This window comes from Grus americana, chromosome 6, assembly GCF_028858705.1.
Source record: "Grus americana isolate bGruAme1 chromosome 6, bGruAme1.mat, whole genome shotgun sequence".
Lineage (NCBI taxonomy): Eukaryota > Metazoa > Chordata > Aves > Gruiformes > Gruidae > Grus > Grus americana.
This window is the reverse complement of record NC_072857.1, coordinates 40,083,057-40,107,444: the sequence shown is the minus strand read 5'-3', so window position 1 is coordinate 40,107,444 and position 24,388 is coordinate 40,083,057. Positions and strand designations below refer to the sequence as shown.

Sequence of the window (24,388 nt, the reverse complement as noted above, 5' to 3'; positions counted from 1 at the left end):
TACAAGATGAGGTTACTGAGAAGCCAAGAGCCAGGCTCTTGATGGAGGTGCGTGGTGGGAGGATGAGACAGTGGGCTTTAAAATGAAAGCCAGCAGGTTCTGACATGATGCAGGGGAGAGAAAAACCAAACCAGTATTCACTATGAGGATGGTGAGGCATTGAAGCAGAAGCCTGGAAAGGCTGTGGAGCTGCCAGCCTTGGAGGTTTTCAAGAGCCAACTGGACAAAGCCCTGAGCAATATGATCTCAGTTTGATGCTGACCCTGCTTTGAGCAGGAGGATGGACCAGAGACCTCCTGAGGTCCCTTCCAGCCTAGACAATTCTGTAATTCCTTGTTTTGATGTGATAAAAATGAGTTGCTTTAAAATACTACTGCTCTGGGTGAAATAACAATTTGTTGACTTCTTACAAAGGTACCCGTATATGCTAATAGTAGATTTTTAACTTTAAAAAGTTAAAAAGCTATTTAAAAGGATCCAAAATATATTGTTTCTCTTGTTTGTATTGAAAGATACTTAACGCTGAAGAGCTGTGTGGCCATGGGGAGAAAAAGGTCATGAATAAAAGATGCGCTTGTTCCAAGATGTAAGCCATTGTTAGGCAAAAATACTAAGTGAAAATGTATTTTTACTCTTGCGTGTCTTAAAGGTTTACAAACTGGCTTTGCATGAGCAGGTGGAGGACTGCAGAGCTGAAATAGAATAAATTAGAGACACCCCATGGGTTGCCACTTAAAACTGGACTGTATCATACATGTAATCTGTCATTGACTAGGGTGTTGCACAAAGTAAAACTAATTTAACTTACTGGTATTGGTATCTAGGGAACTGGCGAGCCTTGTTCTCAGGGAGGCCTTAAAATATCTTGCTAAACTCTTTTCCCCATTTTTCAAGCTACTTCATTTCACTGTATATTGTGGTCAGTTCTGGAGGATGTATAATTCTGCAACATAGCTAGCAAGCACGTAAATCCTTTGGCTGGCCCTAATCCTATGAGGAAGACAGAAGGGGAAACATTTACGTGTGTGCATTAAGCACAACATCTGAATTTTACATGCAAGCATAGAGTTTTTCTAACATGAAAGCTCAGCTGGTTATTGAAATTCATAAGGATGGTATCTACAATAATTTTAACATCAAAATAATCTTGGTTTTGTCTTTTTCTGGCAGGTGGGAAGTTAAGATACATAGTTCTGTACTGTTTGGTATATTTTGCTTATGGAGACTTTAAGGTCCTTTGTTTTCCGTATGGGAAAAGTACAGCTCATTGTTTGCACTGATGTTGTTCTTCACCCAGGTCAGGTGCAGGTTTCAAATGTAGGTACAGAGTTAAGTTTGTTTACTTCCATTTTTGTGCCGTTTCTTAAGTCTTCTTACAGTTTGCATGTCAAGGTGAGGGAATGCATCCCTGAACAGTAAGGAGTCAAAGGTGGTGTTTAAAGCTGTTCCCTCTCTCCCCATAAAATTGTTCAGGAGCTGGAGTCCTTGCAGCAAGCTTACCCTTCCTTGGGGTACACACGTGTTATATTTGGAGGGCTACTGGCAATATCATACTTGTTCCAATACTATGATTTACTACCTTTAGCATATATCTGGCAGCACGTTTTTATAATTTGTGTCTTAAATGATTTCAAACGTTGCAGGTAAATCAAAATGCTGCCTGGCAAGGATTCCGCCTAGTATTTGCCCAGCAGCAGGGCTGTGGGGTTGGGGTTTTTTGCTGCTTCAGGTTGGTAAGTGCTGTTGAAGCCAAAGCCCCTTGAAAACGCTGGTAGTAACACATGTTTACACCCTGGAGCCTGCCGTAAGTAACGGCACCGTGCGATGCCGAGAGGAGACAGTTTTTGGGTGCGAGCATGGAGGCTTGCCCTAGGTATGTGGCTCTCTGTGGCAGAGCCAGTTACCTTGAAGTTCAAGCAATGAACTGGAGAGAGCAGCACTCTATGCAAACCCAGCCCTTTGCTTTTTCTGCCATGGATGCTTTTACCCTCTGAGAAGGTTTTTCAGTTGTTACGAGTAATTTTGAAGCTGTCTGTGTGGCAAGAATTAAAAACTCAGTTCATTTGAATGGATTGTGTCTGCACAACAGAGCCGCGGTAGTTGTGAAAAAGGAATCTGCCTGCCTACCAGTTCTGGTCTAGGAGTAATGCGGTAAAATAGGGGAGAATGTCGAGAGCTGAACAGTGGCAGTATTTAGGGATTGGCGCTGTTTGTGGTGGCGTTTTGTAGAAGGCGGGTGATGTGAACTTAAATTTTGGCCTAGTGACTGTATATTTTGGGTTCTGTTATCATTGGTGAGGATTTAAGATCTACAGCACTGTAAAGCTCCTTGTCCTCCCATACACTAGCTCGTGCTTGGCTTTCATTAGCCCTTTTCTGTTAGCTGAAAGTTTCAGCCAACTGCTCCTTTTTTGTTTTTCTTTTTTTCCATGTTTTGTGTTTTTCGAAGGCTGTGGCCCTTTTCCTCAAGTTTGAGTGATGAATATACTTACAGAGGGAAAAGAAATTACACCTTTTTTTTTTCCTGGTTTTCCTTCTGTTTAGAAGTGCTAGTGAAAGCACTGGTGTGTTTTTTTTATTTTCTATATGCTTGACCTGGATATTATTGCAGTTTTTCTGGTTAAATGGGATGCTGTACTTGCAGTAAAAGGTTTCAGAAGCAGAGGAGTTGGGTGTAACGCCGGGGTGACTAGCTGAACGATGCCTTTTGCTCCCTGAATTACGCTGGGTGAACTGCTCACAGTCTCACACTGTACCAAGCCTGAGCTAATTTTACTTTTTTCTTTATAAGACTAACTGGTTTTGCCTGGGATTAAAAGCAGAATATTAAAAATGTTACCATATAGCATGTTCCAGCACTTCCAACTGGGCTGAAATGAGAAAGCACTGTAGGTCTCCCAAGAGGCCTGTTCGTGGCAGATTTCCACTTCAGAGAGGTTTGGACTTGAATATGGACGTCTGGAGGCTTTAGTTGAGTTGATGTGCTTTGTCAGGTTCCCTACTCCCTAGCCTCCATCGTTTCAGCCTTAGTTGCGCATAGTCATGCTGAACAGCAATGTTTACCTAACTGCGCAACGTCAGCGGTTAGGAAAAATGGCACGTAATGTGTTTGCTGTTGGTCAAATTAATTCATTAATAAAAAATAATCTGCGCCACAGGAAAAAAAAACGAGCAAAACCCACCTTTCTTAAATAAATTTCACTGTTTCCTCTCTATCCGCACAAATAGTAATTAAAGAAACGCAGGGCACTCTGAAACCCAACTGCTAACCGAGGGTAGTGACTACACGAGGGTGTATTACCTGCCTATGAAGCATAACAAGTTATGGAAGGCAGGGCCATTACTTGCAATAGGGAATTAACTCCTACAGATGTGTTTACAGTCTTGCCGAGTCAAGTCTACTTTTCATGCCTTGCTTGACAAGTGTGTTTCACGTTGAATTGTCCAGCTGTTATTTCATTGCTGTGCTCCTGTTCGCAGGCTGAAGCAAGACTCGCAGCAAAGCGAGCGGCGCGGGCAGAGGCACGGGAGATCCGAATGAAAGAACTGGAGAGGCAGCAGAAAGAGGTATGGTCAAGGCTTTTGGGGGGGTGTTTTGATCATCTTCTTTCCTGAGTATATATGTATATATCCTGAGGGTTAATCTGCGTTTGGCTGAAACATTAATAGTCTGCATGGAGCTAATGCTGCTCAGTTACTTGATCATAAAAAAATTTGGGATTGTGGCAACAGTTCTATCTTGATGAAGCCAGTAAAATTATTCACAGAAGACACTGGTGGTTAGTTAGTAATAACTGTTTAATATTAAATTTTGAAGTATGCAGCTTGTTTGTGTGTGCATTAGGGGGGTGGATTCTTATCACTTCATTAGAAATCTAATGAATACGGAAGACTCCTGGCCCTTGTATAACTCCTTTACTTGCGAATTGTTTTGCTTCGTTGCTGTGAAGCTGGCATTGTGGTCGCCTCCATTCTGTAAAAATGATGGTCTGCTGTTGGCAGAAGTAATGATAGAAACTGTACTTGGCAAAACGTTACCTTCTCCAAAGCGTTTGGATTGAATGCCTGGTGTGGTCTCTCTTGAATTTTGGAAGAGGTAGTTGTTTTTATACCATCAGCAAACTTTCTGTGCCTCTGCATGTCAGCATGTGGGAGATCTTGGGCTTCCAGTGTAGGAATGGTCATAACGACCAAAAAGGCTTGTTCTGCTCCTGTTGTGTTTGACAAGTAGGAGCTGTACTAAATGTTCTCTCCGAGAAACTGAGAGCAGTGTTCTGTTTTGAAGTTCTGGAAGCTAAAGCAGTGCTATTAGAATGGGGCTGTAAGCATGGGCTGGCAAAGGTGGCCCAAACCAGTGATGAGAACCAGAAGGGCTTAAAACTTGCATTTGTTGACGTGTGTTTTATGAAACAGCAGAGTAGACATAACAGGGCCAACAGCAATAATAATTTAATTATTTTAAAATAGATTTTGAAGGAGAAGGAAGAAGTAAGGAGTCTGGGGGGCAGGGTGTGAGAATACGTAGTAAGAATAAATGTACATCTGTGCTCTAGGGTGCAGAGAAGGATTCAGTTTAGCTTTTAAACACTGAATTGGGAGGTGATAGCAGACTACTGTCGGTGCAGGCTACAGTAATCAGCCCGCAAAAGCAGCACTTGGGCAGTTTGCCCATGCTCAGCTTTGTGCTGGAGCATCTGGTCTCGCTGAGGCACGTTTGGATGTGTCTTAGCACCCTGTAGCCACCGCAGGGTTAGATCTACCTGCAAACACACCAGAAGTAAGAGCTGCGGGGGAGCCTTGCCGCAAGCGCAGTGCTTGTGGAAGAGAGGAACCTTTTTCTGCCACAGTTGCTGCATTTTGAAGGATGTTTCTTGCAACCTGGACCACAGTCAGAGAGCCTGGACTGCGGATAAGCGTTGTTACTGTCAAACTGCGTGCTGCGCCTACAGCCTGAGTGATGGGACTTGCTGAGCAGCCTTTGGAAGATCCGTGGTAAACAATCAGTACGTGTTTTCTTTGGGAAGCAAAGTAAATATGGGTGTCGTGGCACCTGGCAGCGGTGTTACCATGTAATTTGCAGATAACTTTAATGGAGCTGATGACCTCCTTGAAGATTAAAAGCTGATGTTGCAAAGGGTGTCCTAGTAAATTGAAATTTTGGTATGAAAGGTAAAGCTTGTGTGCGTGGCTGTGCAGTTAATAACTGAAGAGCTCTAGTGATCTGAAAATCTGTGAAAACTCCTTTGTATAGATAGAAATTGGTACGGGATGTTGCCTGAAATACCAAATTCAGTAAAAGCTAAGCCAGATATTCACTACAATCTGTTTTGTGATTCACTGGTGTAAATTACATAGTATGACTACACATTTATTTAATATTTTGCAAGCTCGGATATTCTGTATCTTTTTTATTCCCAAATAGCTTAATCTCAGCCCCCAGATGCAAGGTAGGGCTAGTAAGGATGGCTGCAGGAAGTTTTTCATTGCCACAAGTATCTTGCAAATGTAATAAAAGAAACCATAAATATAGAAAATCCCAAGCAGCGATCAGCACAAGAGATTTGGCACCTACTCCTTCCTTGGAGGAGACTGTACTGTGATACCGGCGTCTGTACAGCTTGTTGTCTGCCATCTTCATTTTCCTTCGCAAACTCTTCAGCAGAATAAGTAGCATGTTCCCACTACTGCCATGTTGAATAACCAGAACTTAAAGCACTTGCTTTACTACTACAGAAGGCTTTTTAGAGCCAGTTACAGGAGTTAAAAAGCAATAAATAAATTTATTGCATGCGTATGTACTTGTTCATGCTTAAAGCAATGTACATGCCCTGACAGGCTGCTTGTGGAGCATGGATTACTTGAGAATATATTTATATTGTTGGTCTGGGTTAAAAGTTTCCAGATGTTACCATTACAAGCTATAAACATGGCAGTATAGCTCTCGCTGGCAGTGGAATAGGGTGTTTTAATAATTTGGATTTGGACTGGAAACTGACTCCTCTCCTGCCCACCATCTCATATTAGTGACAGTTCTTTATTTTGTGCTTCATTTTCCCTGTTTTAAAGTAGCGACTTTTGCCTCATGAGTCTACATATGTAATTTAACTAATGTTCTGCTTGCCATTACAAAAGAAATATTGATGCAAAAGCACCAGGTATCTGAGATTTTTGTTCTGAATGTTTCTGTAGGTAGAATGAGCACCAGCTTCATTAGAAAGCTATTAAAGTGCCCTGTGCCGGATCTGTAGGCTAGCCATGTGTGAGGAGCACACAAAAGCTTGGTCACAACTGTGTAGTAAAGCTCATCGGTCAATGGTGAGGGCTACACGATACCATACTCAAGCTCTTCTTTTGGCAGAAATTATTGTACGTGGCACACATAATTGACAGCAGAAATTGCTGCTTAGTTGATTCTTTTGGAAATTTAAAATTTAGCTGATGGTGAGCACGCTTGCTGCTGGCATGGGCTCAGCCCTTGCTTGGGCTGCAGGACCTCCTGCTAGTGGTCACTGCTGTTGGTCTTGTGGGTTGTGTGCTCAGAGGGATGGCTTTAGTAAACCGGGCTTGAAATACAAGGTGACTTGAGGAATTCTTCTGGAAACTTGATGAGAAGCAACATACCGATGTAGTAGAGTTGGAGAAATTATATAGCAAAAATAGATGGGCTTGTGAAAGTAATCACTCTGAATTGCAGTGTGAGATGTGGGAAAGTTACTGGGGAAGGCTGCTGCCATTCCCTGTGGTGGGGCAGGAATGCAGGTGTGTTCCAGAGGTGGTATCACCTCATGCCAGGCAGCAGAGAGAAGGATAAGTGTGCCAATGTGTTGTGTTTTGGTGGTTTTGGGGTTTTTTTCAGGGAGGGGAAGGTGAGGAGGAGAGCATGAGTACAAGTTTAATAGGAAAGTATAAACTAGGTAAATGAAAAGTGTTTTCTGAAGCTGAAGAAAGAAAATGAGCACAACAATCATGATATGATTATATGCTAATTTATGAAGATAAGGGTAGTGGTCACTCTTGAATTGCATATATGTGTGTGTATTTAGTAGAGAATGAGTTCCTGGTCTTGAAGCTCTAAGAAAGGCACGGATCTAAGAAACATAACTGCTTGAATGTTTCTGACTACTTCTTCTATGCTGCCTTGTAGTTGTTATCCGCCAAAGATGTAAATAATTAACCTGGAGGTCACAGTAGGCTTTCTGGTATGCCTCCGTGCATAGTCAGTGTGGGAGAGCTCTCCTGTGAGGCAATGCCAATGCACATTTAAGCTGAAAGGATGGTTATAATAGATGGTACTTGTTCCCTTGCCTGTTCCATACCACTGGTACCCACTTGTGGGAGTTAGCAGTGATGGGTCCTGTGCTTTTTACCACATCGTGCTGCCACGGTCTTTAAACACTTGGTTTAGGGTTGCAGAGTCTAAAGTCCGTTTGGCTTGTACCGTAGAGTTGTGTTTGGTACTGTGACAAATGCTTGTGTGCATTCAGATACTTATTTTTAATTCACGCACAAGAATGAGTCAGGAGTTGTCGGCTCAGATTTTCTGAGTAACAAATTGTTTATTCTTGTGGGGCTACCAGGTAAAATGGAGAGAAGAATTTTTTTCTGTGTATTTTTTTTTTTCTTAGAAGCTTGGCATTAGATTCATTAAAGCCTTTTTTCCCAAGAACTATTTAACAGTAATGTTTCAAGGCATGTAAAAGCTGCAGCATTAGGGCTAATTGTAAAGAACGTTTTATGTAGGAGTACCTTCTGTGTGTTCTGCTGGCAAGACTTTAAATGTCTCTTTGAGGACTGACACTTGGAGACCACAATTTAAGCTGATATTCGTGCCTGAAGTGAAAAGAGAATGATCTCCTCCCACTCCTTAATCTGCAGGGTAAGATTCTTGCTTGCCAGTTCACACAGCAGATGAGCCTGTACTTTTAGTTCAAGGCAAGAGCTTTGTGCTTGTCTCCTCGCTTCATTTTCAGCTCTCACTTTAAGGGCACAGCACAAAACTTGCCTTTGCTATTTTGTAAATTCGTTCTTTACCAGCATCCTCATTTGCACGCGCTTTTCCTCCTTTGGAATAAAATGTTATCAGTACCTTCTGTCGCGGGTTTCTTTTTTCGATGTCAGTTCCTTGAGCATGTAGTAAATTTAGTAAATGTACTAAAGCCAGGTTAATGTGGGCAAAAGACTTGCAAACGCTCTTGATCTGCTCACTCATCCTGTGAACTCGGGTCCCTTCTTCCCTTGCTAGGATTTAGTGCCCGCAAGTCTGATCGGAGTCAGCAGGTCCCATGGCGCAGCTGGCATTCTGGATTGTTTGAAGCTGTTTAAAATCCCAGGCAGTGCAGGAAAAACTAGAGAAAAGCAGAATTCTCATGGTTTGAATGGGAGAGGAAACTGACTCTGAAACTTGGTGTTTACATATACGAGGAGGAAATAAAGCAGATTTTGTGATGGTTAGTCTTTGTCTTCTACAGACAGTGTGAAGATGCACATGACAATTTGGAAAGGGACGAGGTTGAAGGGGGTTTTAGCGGACTCTTGGTTTCTGCCTTCTGCTGCCATCGAACCTTGTTTCATTGGCTTGTTCTGTCCCCTTCTGAAGTTATTTCTATGAAAAACTTGATTTTTGTGGGAGACCTCATGGGATGAGGAAGCCTGGCAAGCAGTCTGCCACTAATACTGTAGACAAAACATATTTTTTGGTCATACTGTGATACAGGAAAGTGCTGTTTAAGACAGTTGACTGCTTAGGTGTCTGTCCACTCTGTTAAGCTCTTTGTGGGGTCATTCCTGCAGTGGAGATTATTGTTTAAAAGTGTTTTCTCCTGTAACCTGCTACCTAAGAAGGACAGTACACTGATGAGAGATGAATCACTTCGGAGCAGGGCTGTTGTAATGCCTGCCAGCTAATGGGTGACCAAAAAATTCCAGGTTCTATAAAACGTTGGAACAGCTACGATGACACACCTGGCTTTGTCCCTGTGCCCCTCTCGACCGCCTTCCGCATTGTCTGGGCCTAAACAAGGGCCTTGGTGTTATCTTCTCCATTGGCAATCTGGCTCCTGGACGCAAGACCTCTAGTGCATCTTGCTTTGCATTCAACAGGAATACCTGCTAGTCTAAGCCTGAAGCATTGGGGTTTGGAAAATGAGACTTCCATAGCGTTGCCTCCAAGCGTGGGTGAAACAACGACATGGAAAAGTTAAAGGTTAAAGAGCTCCGTGGTAATTGCCACATCTAAAATGATGGTGTTTGGCTTCTGCATATGGATGAAAGGCACTCTGCATGTGCAACGGGGAAGCAAAAGATCGGAGTTGGTATGCGGTCTTGGGAACTGTGGGAGGGTTTAGTTCATGTTTCTCTTCAAGGTTTTCTTATTAAAAGATAAGCGAGGTGATTAGTTGTGTGGGAATGCTAGTTTTAAATGTGGGTCTCAATTATCCCCCCTGCGCTTGTAGGAATAGGAATTAATGCTTCTGAGGTATTAAGCTGGGTTCTGCAGTTGTACTTCATGATCACGAAGGGGAACCTGATCGGGAGGGCAGGGATTGAAAGAAGTACGCTTTGCTTCCCAGCACTGGGGTCTGGGTTCACCTGAGGTGGTCCAGAGGGGAGCGATGGATGGCAGGGATCCCCTGAATATTCCAAAATACAGGAGGCTGACTACCCTGCTGCCTGCTGACCAGCTGAAGGATTGAAGTTGGAACAAGGTACCGTTCCCCCTGGGCTGTACTCGTGGAGTAGAGGACTGGTGGTGGTGTTTATTCAGCATCAATGCTTATTTAGGAAAACGAGCAGTAAGGCAGCTGAGGACTTTGAGACCAGAGCTGTGATATATTTCCTACAGATACAAAGCTTGGTGTTTAGCAGAGAACTGGGGAGAGCAAAGCTGCAATTTCCTGCTGGATTTGTGTCGCCTGTTGAGGTGTGTTTGAATGAGAAGGGTTTCTTGCTTTAGAAGTGCTAGGAGAGATGCAAGAGAAAACACGTTTTCCATTTTCACATGGATTTACAAAACTGATCAGTCAGGAGCAGTTTTCTACTTAAAATTCAGATGTGTTAGAGTGGCCGTAATGCTTTTGTGTATTATTAAAATAGTCCAAGACTATGATACAACTTTGTAGAGTCAGCAGTGTGTTTATTAGTGCCTGCAAATAGTGTGGGGCTTTATGGAAGCATGAAAAACTGAAAAAGAAACCTGTAGAGACCCTCCAGTGCTGGGAATGTATGTGCGAGAAATTCTCAGAGACTTTGAACAAGCTGATGCTGTGCTGCATGCAGGTGAAAGATGTATAGCATTGATGCTTTTGTAACTATGCTTCATTGGTTAAGGAAGAACCGTTTTTCTGTAGTTAATGCCGTTTGCTTTTATTGTGATGGTAGATGCACAACTGGCATCCCAGGTGAATGTTTGGCCACCCGTTACTTTGAAGGAGAGAGGCTGGAAAAAGGCTTTAGCTGGGTTAGGTTTTGATCCGGTGCAAAGTCTTGGGAGCAAATGTTGCATGTGCCTCCAAGGGCCTAGCGGGTATGAGAACGGGAATGCTTTATTTTAACTGGGCACATGGGGGATGCCTAGAATGTAAATGCTGCTTTCATTCTACCTAACTCAACAGGGCTTCAATGTGTACTTTTTTGTATTCGTGTTTTGCTGTGTATTCTGTATAAATGACATTTTTTTCCCCTTCAGAATGAGCTGTGAAACATCGCATTGCTATTTATTCATTCATGCTAGCTTTTCTTTCCTTGTTTCTTTCCTTTCCCTTTTCCCCTAGATCTATCAAGTTCAGAAGGTAGGGCTTGCTCTCTTTCATTCTTGTTTGCATGCATGTGTTCCCACGGTTTGAGTCTTGCTAGCGTAATCAGAAAAACCTCTTAAGAATGGAAGATGCACAGCAGGCTTTGTATTTCCATGCAATTCCCTCCTTCCCTCCCGTAGGCTTGTGGGGCGGATAATAAGGGGGAGTGGGGGAAGATGACCTGTGTAAAATGTGTCTGGTCAGGCACTTAATATAAATTTTTCTACAGACTTTGTTTGGCAAAGAGTAAGCAATGAGCAGAAGAGTAATTTGGCAAACCAGCTATCGTAGGAGGGTATGGTGGCTCCGTGTGTCGCCGAGAACCATACAGCCGTTTCTGCGTTGAAGGCCAAGAGTATCACTGAAAGTGTTTCAGGCTGGGCAAGCATCTAAGAGGTGCCAGTGGGAAGAATGACTTTCAGATGACTTTGTTTGCAGAAAGTCACTGAAGTAAATCAGGGATGCTGGGTTTGAATTTGTAATCTTTTGGTAAATAAACTGTATCGCCTTTCTTCCAACGTGACCTGAGCATTGTAAATGCTTTTATATTGTTTAATCCTCTCTCACCTCAGTTTAAAGTCACGATCTCTTCCCTCCTCCCAATTTCCTTCTCATAGTTCCAAACGATGGCAAAGATAATAATGACGATAGCTGTAACTGAAGTCAGTTGCTATGTAATAACAGAGTTTTGGGGTTTGTGTTACGATGTTGGGCTGTTGTATACTCCCAGCATGTGAACTGTGTGGTACCTAGAAGGAGAAATAGCTCCAAAGAGATTTTGCAGGGAGGGAGAAAGCATATATTTCTTCAAGCCTGCCATTTTCCACCTTATTGAATATTTTTTTTTTTTCCTGAGTGTTTTTTATTGCTTGCTGAATGATAAATGTCTCCTAAAACCACAGCCTGTTTGGTTTTGTTCTGACACACCACCGGCCTTAACTGCATGTTTCACTCGCTTGACCTGGCAGTGCGTGTGCTTCTTGGAAATGCTGTTCTCCTCTTTAAGTGCATGTGTACACGTAGATAGCCACTCAAATCATGTGCTCCAGTATTTAATCCTGACCCCATGAATTTGGCAACAAATAGATCTTACTCTTGTTTTCACTTGTGGAGTTGACTACATACTGAGCGACTCAAATTAACATCTGCCTGTTGATCAACAGGCTTGTAATCCATCTCTTTTATAGGAACTAATTTAATCTTCTGGTACGTATGCAGCCCCGTGGGAGACAAGGAGGTTGTTTACTGTTGATGTCCTGACATGGATGAGAAGATAAGTGGGTTAGTCTCACAACATCCCGTAGCGAGTTTGCAAGTCTAGCAGTTTCACTGTCACTTAGTGAGCAAATCTGATCTGGAATTCTCTCTCAATGGTATTAACGTCATTAATTATTTAATTGTAATATCACTTTTCAGGCTAGAAGGGAACTTGAGTCTGGCAAAGGTCTCTAACTAAAGGCCAAGTTAACGGATAAGCACCATTTCTTCCTTTAAGACAGGCAACTGTTCAAGCCAGGCCCTCCAGGGCAAAGCAGAACAGTCAGCTTAGGGAAAGAAATGGGAAGCGGCTGCGGGGGCAAAATACCTGAGACTCCAAATGCTGCCAGTTCAGCCCGGCGTGAGGGGTGTCGTTTAAAAGATTACCAGTTAAAAATAGTCTCAAGGCATTGCCATTCACTAACACTTTTCTTTAGGGGATATTAAGCACGTAGCAGTGTAATTTCACATGGTGGAGGAAAAGACGGTAAGTGGAACTAAACTTGTGACATAAGTCTTTTAAGGGGTATTTCCTCATCTCCCTTTTCAACAACTGAATTCAGAAGCCTGTGTCAGAAAGCAAGGAGAGCAGGAGGCAGGAAAAGGAAGCAGCAGACCTTACAAAAATTATTAGCATATTTATGGATCCCTCCTATGTGTGAGAGAAGGATTCTCCACTTTCATGGTGTTTTTTCTAAGTTGTTTTCTAGTGTTAGAAAATAGAATACATCTCCGGGGGGGGGGGGGGGGGGCGGAGAAAGCCTTTATAAGGCTTTACCTGACCTGATTTACTACAAAGCATATAATCTGTAGGTTCTGACCATGTACACAATCCTGACCAGCTGAAGTTCATATCACTTTCAAGGGTCATTTTCAGGATATGATGTACCTAAAACTTAATTTTATAACGGATTGTTGTACACGTTATGCTTCTGCCTGGAAGTAACTAGTCTGAGCGCTTGTGCAATGCTTGAAGAAACAGTGGTTCATGTCGTGCGCTCTAATTTGGGAGAAATGTCACTTGTGTGCAATTTGGCTTGGTATCGTATAGTTATATTAGATGTATTTGGGCGCACACTGAGATGCTTTGCAGGGAGAGCAGAGGGGGATACTTCCCTGTTCTCATAGGGATGTGGTTAAAGATCTTGTCAAACCATTGTCTCTTTTCCTTGTTCCAGAGAGATGTTTGCATACTATTTAAATCTGCAATGCAGTGAATTTATTTCCTCTTTTCAAATTACTGGTCTAAAAATTTAATTTGTAATATTTTTTCCCAATAAATGGGCTTGTTGTGAGCTCCTGCCTTTTCCCGATTTGACCCCAAAACTGACAGCATTTAAAGGTCTTTGTACAGTTTGGGCTCTCCTGGATGTGTAATTGAGCACACCGCTGCCTATTCTACTTCATAACAGACTTTCTTCTCTCAAGAGCTGTTAAGATGAAAATGAAGGTGACCTTAACATAAAAATAATTTTGTTGTTTAATGAAGAACTCTGAAGTGGGAATAAACTGATACAATATCAGAGAACACACAGCTATTCGCTCTAGTTTACTAATATAAATAGTGACTGAGGTTTTTAAGGGTGAAAGTAAAATTACTTTAATACCATTGAGCGAGTGCTAAGTGCAGAGTATAATACAGAACAGGTTTCTGATTTTTTTGATCATTACCTAAGGTTTTGACTGTTGCTATTCCTGCAGCCTCAAGCCTCTAAGAAAGCTGACAAGTACAGGCTTGTTTTTTCCACAAATACATGGACCTCAAAGCACATAATCTAAATTGTTCTAAAATACATATTATGTTTTCTTAAGCAGGATTTCCATTGCTGATTACTGTGCTTTAGGCTGGTGATTATTTTTCTTCACACAGTAATGTTATGATCACTATTACAAGCGCAAACTTCCTGAGACTGGATTTGAGGCACGTGTTTGGGGAGGAAGAAAAGTCCCACTAATCTTGTTGATCTTTGAGCAATTTGCTGTCTGGTGGAAATGCAGGTTCAATTCAGGGAAATTCCCAGTGTCGTGCAAAGAAAATATGAACAGAGAAATGGTTCAGAAGAGACAGTCTGCTGAGAAAATGCATGGCATTTGGTACTGAAATGCAGAGAGCTTTCCAGTCTTGGCTGCATTGGTGAAGCATGTCCTAGAGGTTCCTCTTCTGTCCTCGTCGGTGATACCAGCAGCGGCCAGACGGTTGAAGTGTAGGCAAAAAGCCTTATGCTCTGAAAAGGAGCTCTGGGGAGTTCTGAATACAGTGAATAGGAACGCTCAGAGGTTAGTTGCATTGTATTCAACTTGTCTTCCCGGTTTGACAGATCTGGACGGTAAACATGATTTGACAGCATTTTTCATCCTGAAAGTGTTCTGTGTTTGGATTCCTTGTAATGAGTCTTGACTTAAATGGGTCAGGAATTCAAGATTCATTATGCTCCTTGCTCCCGTCCCCACAGCGCTGGGTTTTTGCACTGCTGAGAAAGAAGCAGCTGCTGAGTACCCCGCTGTACCCCAAACACCCCTTTCCCCTTGCTGGGTGGCTTTTCCCTGGCATGCTTGTGTGCGTGGAGCTGTGCGGCTTGGCCAAAACCTGGCAATGCATGTCTAAATGTTCTCTGTTTGCCCTTCTTATCTAAATTCTGTTTTTTCCCTTTTCTGTCTGTAGAAATATTATGGTCTGGATACTAAATGGGGAGACATCGAGCAATGGATGGTAGGCCTTGATCAACGTAGCTAAACAACGTGTTGTTGTTTCACCTGTTGAAGTTTTGTGTGGTTGATAGAGTTTGAAATCCCACAAAGTAGGTATTTTCATGTACTGGAAATGTGAATTCCACTCTTATCAGAAGGATTCTTGCAGTCTGCATCAATACCTGAAATGTGGCTTAAGATCAGCTTAAAAAATAGCAAGGGTTTGGTTAGCGCCATCTCTTTTACAGTCCTCTGTCTCCACCCTGTCACTTGAAGATTAGCTTAGCATATAGACCCGTTAAAGCTAAATGAGATATAAGGAATATGTGTACTCATTTTACTTCTTGTGGATTTTGCTACAATTTGAGTCTTCTCAAATGTATTCAGTTAAATTTTGGGCAAGTTTTATCCATGCTTCCTCAGTTACCTCTGTACTTACTGGTCCAGGGGTACTCTTCAGAAGCATTATTACTGTGAGCAATGCTTGCTTTTTCCGAGAACGCAATGTCCTGGATTTCACTGTTTGCTAAGCCAGTGAAGTTGATACCAGATATGGACTTGGTCATTAGCAATGTCTGACTGTTCTAACAGCCGTAATGCGAGATGGAGGGGTTGTTAAAGGGCTGGAAGGCATTGGTTTCAAATGTCTTTCAATCGCAAGTTTACGAAATCACTTACCAGAGATGGTGGGTGAAAACTGTTGTTCGTGGCCTTGCCCTACAACCTGAGTAGCACGCACTGGAAAAGGCAAAAATGAACAGCTGACTTCCAGTGCGGATGATAACTTCTCAAACTCCCTGACTTCTTTAGGCCTTGATAATTAGTTGGCATAAATGCTGGTATGCTCTATGCCTTCTTGAAAGCCTGCTGCCATATGGACCAGCCATCTAACCAAGATGCTCCAATCTGATGGATAAGCTATTAAGTCTCTTCAAATCCTTGCTTGGTGAGCTTAGCTCCATGTTACTAGTAATTCCCTTGCTTAGAAGTCAATTCACCTGTCAGAACCATTAACTACAATGTTGAAGCTTCCCCCTGCCCTGTTTTCTATCGTTGTGTCTAAATTCCGTGTAAAATCAGTTTGTTGAAATGTAATACATCCTGCAGCCTTTCCAGTGTGAACGCAGCCTCTGGCCCGCAAAAGGCAGCGGGGCTGTAAGCAAAGCACAGATACTTTTGGTCTGGAAGAAGGGGCCAGGCTGTGCCTCTCTGGGATACTCACTGGAGAGAGACTGTTGCCCTGCCACATTATTTCAAATAGAAGATTTTTGAGATTTATGTTGAAGGGCTGCAAGCTGGAAAGCTTAATCACAAAGCACTGTAAGTATACAGATTCCCAGATGCAGAGAGATGCGCTCGAAACACTTTTTTTGAGATACAAATAGATGTCACTGCGTACATTTTTCTGCAAAACTAGTGAAAGTGTGTAGCAGAATAAAATGGAGGGGAAGAAACTTGGGATCACAAATGAGGGAAAGAGGGTTTTTCTGACTTGACAAGGTGTCACTTTCCATTATTTGGTGTAAGCTTACTGACTCTTAAACATGGCTGAAATGTCACTGTGTCTTTTTGAAAGCGCTCTGTTGGTGTATCTGTCCTTTCAACACTTGGCTCTTTGTTTTTCTCTGCTGCCTTGGTAGGAAGACAGTGAGCGTTATTCCCGTAGAGCTCGAAGAAATGCCTCGGTTAGTATCTACTTTTGCTTTTTCTTTATAGCTAGACATGTCAAATTAAGAAAGCAGACACATATAAGGTAGTTCCTTTTCAAAAGAAAAAACAAAACGAGCTTTCCCCCCACCCCAGCCGCATGAAAACCCCACAGCCACTTCCTGAGTTATCTGTCCTCTCCCCAATGTGCTAAAATAAAAGGGCAGGGGGTGGAAGGTGGGGAAATAATCTGCTTGGAGTGTTCAATGTTCATGTATTCAGACGATGGGCCACAAGCATAGAGTAGGGAACACCCAAGCAAGCTTGTCATTCATCCTGGAGTACAATATTTGACAGTGTTTCTTGGGCAGGGCATGATTTCATTTACTTTCTGCTTATAATTTAATGCAATTCCTTTTTAAAGACATTTATTCTGTAAGTCTCTCCTTCTGTTCCATCAAAGCCATCTGCATTTACCTCACTGCTTGTTACTTGTGTTCTTTTCATTGTTTTCTTGTCTCTATACTTTCTTTTGATAGGCTTCGGATGAAGATGAGCGCATGTCAGTGGGTAGCCGCGGAAGCCTGAGGGTTGGTAAATTGTACAATTTAAGCATGCGTGTGTGTGTACTGATGTTGCTCTCCCCTGTCCAACCAAACTGGTTATAGTACTTTGGTTACGTCATCCTTCCAAGGTCTTGCCATGTTCTATGTTCAAGGCATATGGGGTGGTTTGTTGGTTTTATTTTGCTTTGTTTATTTAGAGTACATGTAAAGTCAATAATTCTTTCAACCCAGGGAATTGTCAAATTTGTATGCACAGTGCGGGAACACCAGCAGAGCATGCGGCTCTACAGAAACCTTTCTGGTAAACGCTGTTCGCTATTACTGTTGCAGGAAGTACTTTGCTAAAGCACTGGTATACGCAGCTATTTCTTGTATGCACCTTGTGACCTCCCCTGTTTCATTACTGATACTGAGAATTTGGGAAGAGGAAGTGCTAACTTACTCTGTGATCAATGTTTATCAGCTCAGGAAACCAAGAGCAAATTACCAGTGAAAATAAGTCTTAGTGCTTTGGAATTGCAGGTGAAAGCTCTCCTCAAAACTGCTCTAGAGATATCTGAAATTCAGCTGCAGACTTGAGTTTTGTGGCGGGAGGGATTAGCAGAGCACAGGGTGCTGCAGTGCACCAGTACTTATCTGTAGGAAAAGTTCAAACAGCTTTTTCCTCAAAATATCTGTACAGTATTTTTCCAGATACTACACATGTGTACAAATATTAACTCCATTCTAGCATGATATAATCAGCTCTTGTAACTGTGAAGACGGTTTAAGGAGTTTAGGAGTTGTGAACATGCTATTGTCTCAGCTTGTGCTGATGGTCTTCAGAAGACGACGAGAGCAGGATGTTGGTCCTAATTTATCAGTAGCGCTAGTTATGTGCTTAAGCTGGATGAGCAGTTGTATTTTTATAGAACAAGCAAGACCTGTATCATTCACAGCAAGATCTTTATTTGTATCCTTGGTTTCTGGCTTCTTTGGAGATTTCATGTCATAAAATTATGATTTTTTTTTTCTTCCCTTTCCTTAAAAGCTTGCTAATAATTATCAAAGCTAGAACTACCTTTTTTTTTCCTATGAGAAAGTATAGCCCAAAGAACAGGATTGAGTGAAACAGCTGATAGGCCTCTAGAAGAGCTCTGGAAGATTGGAAGAAAAAAAATAAATTACTACTGCAGAGCCTGCCTAATGATTTCTAATGGAGCTCACTGTAAGATAGTGTAAGATGTACTTAATTTTAAGTGTTGCCTTGTTCCCTTTTAGTGGAATCCTTATTACCACTTATGAAATGCTGTTAAATCCTTTACGATTGCAAACTTATTCAGTTCCTTTTCCAAGCTAGAACATGCCTTAAAACTCTAAAGATTCAACGAAGAGAAGTTTATCTTCACAGCTGAACATGAAAACTGATGTTTATTTTGCTTAGAGTTAAATTGAGACATGTTTATGAAAGTATTTTTTGGAGGGGGAAAATCTCTAGATCAGTTGAAATGTCAGTTCTTTCTATTTAGAAGGCGATTACAATACAAATAGGTTGTTTAACCATGGCTATAACTGTGTGGGCCTTGATGTGGCAAGATGCAAGCACACTGGCACCGCGTTTATAGCGGGAGCCCTGTTCATCTGAAACACCTTTTATTCATGGAAATCCACTATTGATTCCTTTCAATGTGTGTTTGCAATATGATCCTGATTTTATTGTTATATATTTAAAGAGCAGAAGAGTTGCATTCTGTTTCCGCACCATCCCTTGAGAAGAAGCTTTTCTGACCTTCCCCCCCTGCCCCCAAAGAGCCAGTCTCCAGGCTGCCAGCATGCCTTCAGGCTGCGATAACCACTGGCAAACTGGTTATCGTGTCCAGCTGGTTTACGGGATGACCCGTAAATCCCTAATACTTCTGCAAAGTATGTCTTTTTCCGACAGAAGGATCTGGTTGAAACTTTTCACCCTGGTATTTCTAGTGATGTTGCACAGACTCCCCGCTGTCCTCGTAAAGCAGTATTTAGTGAATATTCTTATGCAAGCTGACGCTTGGGCATGCACAGGAAAAGAGGTTTGACAGAGCTTCCTTCCCTGATCCAAGTGTCACTGGGATTGTAGAAGAAAGTAAATGTTTGCTAGTCTGAACTGAAACTTACCCTTATGCATCTTTTCACAATGAATTGATAGAACATACATTGATCATTTTCCTGGTGTGGGTTTATAATAGATTCTTTTAATAGTTTGACCACATCTCTCTGGCAATTTGTGAGGGTTTGGCTCTTGCTGTGTTGTGTTTTCAAAACAACCAAGTAAAAAGAAAAAAAAGACCAACCTAAAAAATTACCTCTGAGGACTAGAGTTCAGTTTGGCTTCTGAGCTATTTTAGCATGAAGAAAGTACTAAAAAAACTTGTTTATAAAACTAGTTGGAAAACTCGAAATACCCTTTTTTTTTGGGGGGGGGGGGGGGGAAGGAAATGTTCAAAGGCTCTTTTCATCGTTCCAGGATGCCATCGTAATTGGTCTACAAGACTTCCATTTTCTGAAAATTGATTTTGCATCTTTGGCACTCGGGCTGATTGCATTGCCAGGGCTGATGGCGTTAGGAGGTGCTCTTTGAAGCAATGCTGCTTTTCCTGTACAGGAAGCTTTCAGTGAAACGAGGCAATATCAGAAATTTATTTCTTCCTAAAACTTCACCACCCTACTAATCTACATGAGTTTTACTCTGGATTTTCTCCTGGAATATTTTCTAAATGGATGCCTGAGCTAGCTTTTGGGGAGCTGGCCTGATGCTTCTGGCAGAGCAACCATCCATATGGACTGCAAAACCACCTGAGGTATTGGTTAGAGCAGTCTAGCAAATAGAAGCTGTGACCGTACTGTAAACCGTGGGCTAGTGTGTTGCTCTAATGCTAGCCTGAGTCAGTCTCTGCCTCCTGCAGGCAGACCTTCAGCTGCGATGCAGGGGCATCTTTAATAGCTTTTCTGTGGCTCATCCTGAACCCATGAAGAGTGTCCTGCCTGCCTCGTTTCAGAAGTTCTGCGCGCTCGGTTTTTTATCACACAGCTCTTCCTAGGGAAGCTCAGTAACGTCATCCTGTGTTCGTTGAGAGACTCGAGCCTCTCTTCAGTTGCTTTTCTACTGCAAGTGTCCTTGTTCTCCCACTTCTCAGCTGGTTGTCTCTAATTTCATCGGGCATGAAATATTGTGTTATGAATCACTCATGATGGAGTTGGTGCATTTTCCTTGTCTCGTTTGCTCGACACAGTTCCTTGACTTCTGGTTTTGTACAGGAAGTCTTGCGTTACCAAAGTTCTTTAGGTGGGATTTACATCTCTCTGCCTGTGTTTTTGTTTTGTGTTCAGTGACTCTCTTGGTTGCCATAACATGCCTCAGTGTTTTCCTTTTGTATTCTGATTTTTATTTCCTTTCACGCCTTGACAGTCTCATTTGGACTATGCCAGCACCTACCCAGTGGTGAGAATAGCCTGCAAGTTGCAGTGTGTGTTAAAAACTAACCATGAAGAAGAAACTAACATCAGTCGTGATAGCTGCTCTGAGATAAAGGATGTTCTAAAATGATCCAGAGGCAGTTTGTGGTCTGTGATGTAAAAATGGTACTTCCCTCGCCGCCTACTCTGACGCAGTTCAGATGAAAAGCGCTTGAATGATTAGAGAGATCTAAGCTAGGTCTAGTCCAGTAGTTACCGTAGGTCAGAGCAGAAAAGCTTCTATTTCCCCTAACAGACTTTCTCTGTTACAGTCTGTGCGTCGTTTGACCAGGTATGTCTGGCTTTATTTCAGCATAAAGCTAGAAAGGAATAAAATCTCTCACAAACTCACTCTGAATAGACCTAGCAAAGGTGATGGGTCAAATACACTGCCTACTAAAGCTGCAGCTTGTGTATCGAGCTGCTACCCTTGCTGTGGAGGATAAAATCATACGCTGTAGGTAATGGTAAGAGGAGAGCAAGAATGTGCATTGAACCCATCGAGGTAAAGCTGACTCTTGGAAGAACAGAAAGGGCACGGAAGGAAGAATGAGGATTGGGACTTTAAGCTCAGTTTAAAAAACTTCCTCATACTGTTAGCAGCACTGTCTTGTGTTGAAATAGAGGTGTCTTGGTTTCCGCAGAAAGCAAACTGCGGAGAGCAGTTTTATAGATTCTCTAGCTTTTTCACTCTCCATTCCCTGCACTATTTCAAATTAGGAATGCAATGCATCTATTTGTGAGTGACCTATATACAGAAATAGTTCAAACACATTTGGATTTTGCATGGATTTATTGATGTAGTAAGTATAGACAGCTGGTAGCTCTTTTAATTGACTTAACCCAGCAAGCATGAATGATTTTAACTGTGGCTACTAAATTTAACAGCACTATCATCACTTTTAACATTATTCTTTAATAACTGGTTATTTGACTTCCGAGATTTGATTTTTTTTTTCATGTGTGCTTACTGAGCCATGTTGTGTAGAGCTGGAGGAAAATTGAACTGATGTTTCTGCATGTTGATATGCATGCCTGGCTCTGGATGGGTGCGCATAAACTCATTGATCTTTTCATCCTGCGTTCTTAATCTCACTGCAGGCTGGATTAGAGAATGAGAGGACCAAAAAGAAGAACTACTCCAAAGCAGTATGTATCTTGAGTAACTGTTTCAGAGAGGGTTTTGCATACAAAACCGCTGTGATAGGACAAGAGAATATGTGCAAGTACATTGGCTGTAAGAGCTCACCAGCCTAATGCCAAGGATACGGTGTAACAAGCAGGACTCGTCGTTTCTGCGAGAATACCGCACATTTGCAAAATGTGTAATCCAAATGCTCACGTCGGTGTTGTACATAAAGAGCATCTTGAAAAACTCAAAACCTAACTTGAGCTTTCACATCACACAGAAATGGGTAATACTGATAGAATATGTATGTAGTAAAGGCTGTATCTTTTCATAAAGGAAGTTCTGCATAGTATTGCTGCCTTACTAGCACCTTTACAAAGAGGGCACTACTTAGAGCACTGCAAAGGCAGACCTGGATGGAAGGTAAAGGATGACGTGCTCCCACAGAGTCAGGATTTTAGGTGAATCTCATGGGGAGCAATTCCAGGGAGGGAAAGAGTACATGAGAGAGGGTGAAGCGGTATAGTACTACCGCGGGGGGAAGGCTACTCATCGCAGAAAGAGGCTGCCAGACTGGGTTGGGGTTCCTCAGTACCCTGGAAATCAGCAGAGAATTTCCTGAGAAGTGGAAACTGGATGTGGGGCTGAGAAAGAAGCCTGAAGGAGCAGTATTTGCCACAGCCTGAGGTTAAGAGTGTTACAAATGTAAATGGCCATAATGGCAGTGAGGCGGCTTTCTGTGTCCATTAAAAGCAGGAGGAAAACACAGAAAAGAATAGTCAACTGCATGTGAAGAGAGAACAAGTAAAATCTGAGTATTTCAGCCTCCCCAGTACGCAAGCTTATTTGTTCCAGTTTTCATGAAGGTTAAGATCAGATGCTTAACATAGCGTAGAACAAAGGTCAGTGATAAAATTGACCCTGCAGAGTTTCAAGAGCTGTCTGGAGCATTTGCCTTCAAAAATACGTGCTGGAGAAGTCTCTGGAGAGGATGGGTCATAGTGACAAGGGAAGTGACCTGAGCTAAGAGCTATCAGCTTGAAATCTAAAAGATACAGGGCAAATTAAACACATATATTTAGAAGTGCCTCAAATAGAAGGTGGTAAACAGTTAAAATGAATTATGTCAATTCAGCTTCATTTCCCTAAGGAGGGTTATTATTTAAAGGCGTAAAGGAAAAGCATTAGATGTGACTGTAACTTGACTATAAGCCTCTTGGCATGTTTCTACATGACATTAAGTGAAACCTTGGGCAAGATCAAATTCTTGTAAAAGAAATGCACAGTTAGTTGAAAAATAACTCTTGTTAGAAAATGAGACAGCTGGAAGGGATCTCATCTGGTCTGTTCCCATCTAGGACAGCATCTGGTTTTAAAGGGGAAACCACTTCTGCAGGACTCTATATTGTCTAGTTGTCTCGGTACAGGGACCAAAGGAGGTTTCATGCAAGATTAGAATAAAAATACTGATGATGACTAGGAGACAACTTGCCAAAATGGAATAATAGTAAAAATAAATGAGAAATGCCACATTTGTTAAAAAATAAATATACTATTATAAAGTAAGGAATTCTGCACAGGAATGGTTCTGATAATGATCTGAGGTTACGTTTAGTCAATATTACATTGCTGAAAATAGGCAAACCGAGTTCCTCAGTGTAGTAACGAAAGGGCAGTGGAAGTAATCTGTCTGCATGGTGCTGTTGAGGCTGCGGCTGGAGTGTTGTCTTCAGCTGCTGAAGAATCATTTTAGCCATTCTTCAGGAAAGTGTTAGAGAAATTCAAGGAGCCTGCCAAAAAAAAAAAAACCCTAGTAAAAACTGGAAAGAAGCCAAAGTGTGTGAGAAAGCTATACCAATGTTTCAGATCAGTTCTTGAAAACAAGAACCTGGACGTTGGCCCTCCGTTTGTGGTGATAATACTGCATTTCAGTAGAGAAGCTAAGTTTTTCCCAGAAGTTCCTTTACCAGCTTGGATCTAAACTGGTTTCTAAGTTAATTTGTTTCATTTTTCATGGAAGCTAATGTGTAGTATATGATAAATATTTTGCTTGGAAATTGATTCAGAATGGGTTCAGTGGACTTGCATTTCAGGAATGCATTAAAACTTGGACTTCAAAACTTGATTTGAATAAAAATTCTAATTAAATTTCCACTAAAAACCCCACCCCAAATACGCAGAGCGCTTGCTCATTTTCGGTGTTAATCCAGGCCTCATGACCTGATGCCAGAATAGTGAATTGCTTGAGAAATCAGAACTTATAATGGTATTAATTGAGGTGACTTTTGGATCTGTTCTCTTTTCTTCAACATTGTGTTTGCAGACTAAAAACTGCATCGTAGCGATCGTTTTATTTTATTCCTGACCCTGCTGCCGTAGGGAGTTCAGGTATCTCACCCTGCTTGTGAAACGCTTGGTTTGAGCCTGTTTGTTTTTATTCTTTTGGGAGAAAACATCTTAATGACAGCAAGGCAGGCTACAGAGCGTGATAAAGGACAGCTGAACCGACTAAAATCTCTTTTTAGTCTTTGGACTGCCACACAAAATACTGGGATGTGGCAGATGGTCACTGTCTGGGTTTAGTTTTGATGTAATTGGGGAAAGCTAAAAAGATATTTCATACGGCATTGCATGTTTACTAAACTGAATTTCTCAAATGTAAACTTAGAATTAATTCTCTTGCTACAATTTGCTGGTTTTTAAGTGCTTAGCTGCCAGAGGTGTAAGTAACTAGGGAGATTTCTTTTATTGTAGCCTCTTATCCCTAGTGTCCCCTTTTTATCCTGTGTGCTCTTCACAGAGGGTTTGAAGAGACAGGAGTGCAGTAATAATAG

The 24,388-nt window shown here is 41.9% G+C and overlaps 1 protein-coding gene across 30 annotated transcripts in view; it reads left to right on the top strand.

Annotated features, from left to right (window-relative positions):
• Positions 1–24,388, top strand: part of LRRFIP1 (LRR binding FLII interacting protein 1) — a 114,245-nt gene that overhangs the window by 46,541 nt on the left and 43,316 nt on the right. For 19 of the 30 annotated variants that reach the window (XR_008577581.1, XR_008577579.1, XR_008577577.1 and 16 more), the window contains exons 2-8: positions 3,481–3,567; positions 10,770–10,787; positions 14,713–14,760; positions 16,379–16,423; positions 16,925–16,975; positions 20,379–20,411; positions 21,527–21,574. Coding sequence is in view for 10 of the 30 variants with exons in the window: in XM_054829524.1 (XP_054685499.1) it covers positions 3,481–3,567; positions 10,770–10,787; positions 14,713–14,760; positions 16,379–16,423; positions 16,925–16,975; positions 20,379–20,411; positions 21,527–21,574 (330 nt within the window). In the remaining 20 variants the exon portion in view is untranslated. The remainder of the gene's footprint in view (positions 1–3,480; positions 3,568–10,769; positions 10,788–14,712; positions 14,761–16,378; positions 16,424–16,924; positions 16,976–20,378; positions 20,412–21,526; positions 21,575–24,388) is intronic. The other 11 variants (XR_008577588.1, XR_008577583.1, XR_008577585.1 and 8 more) reach the window with 2 other exon arrangements.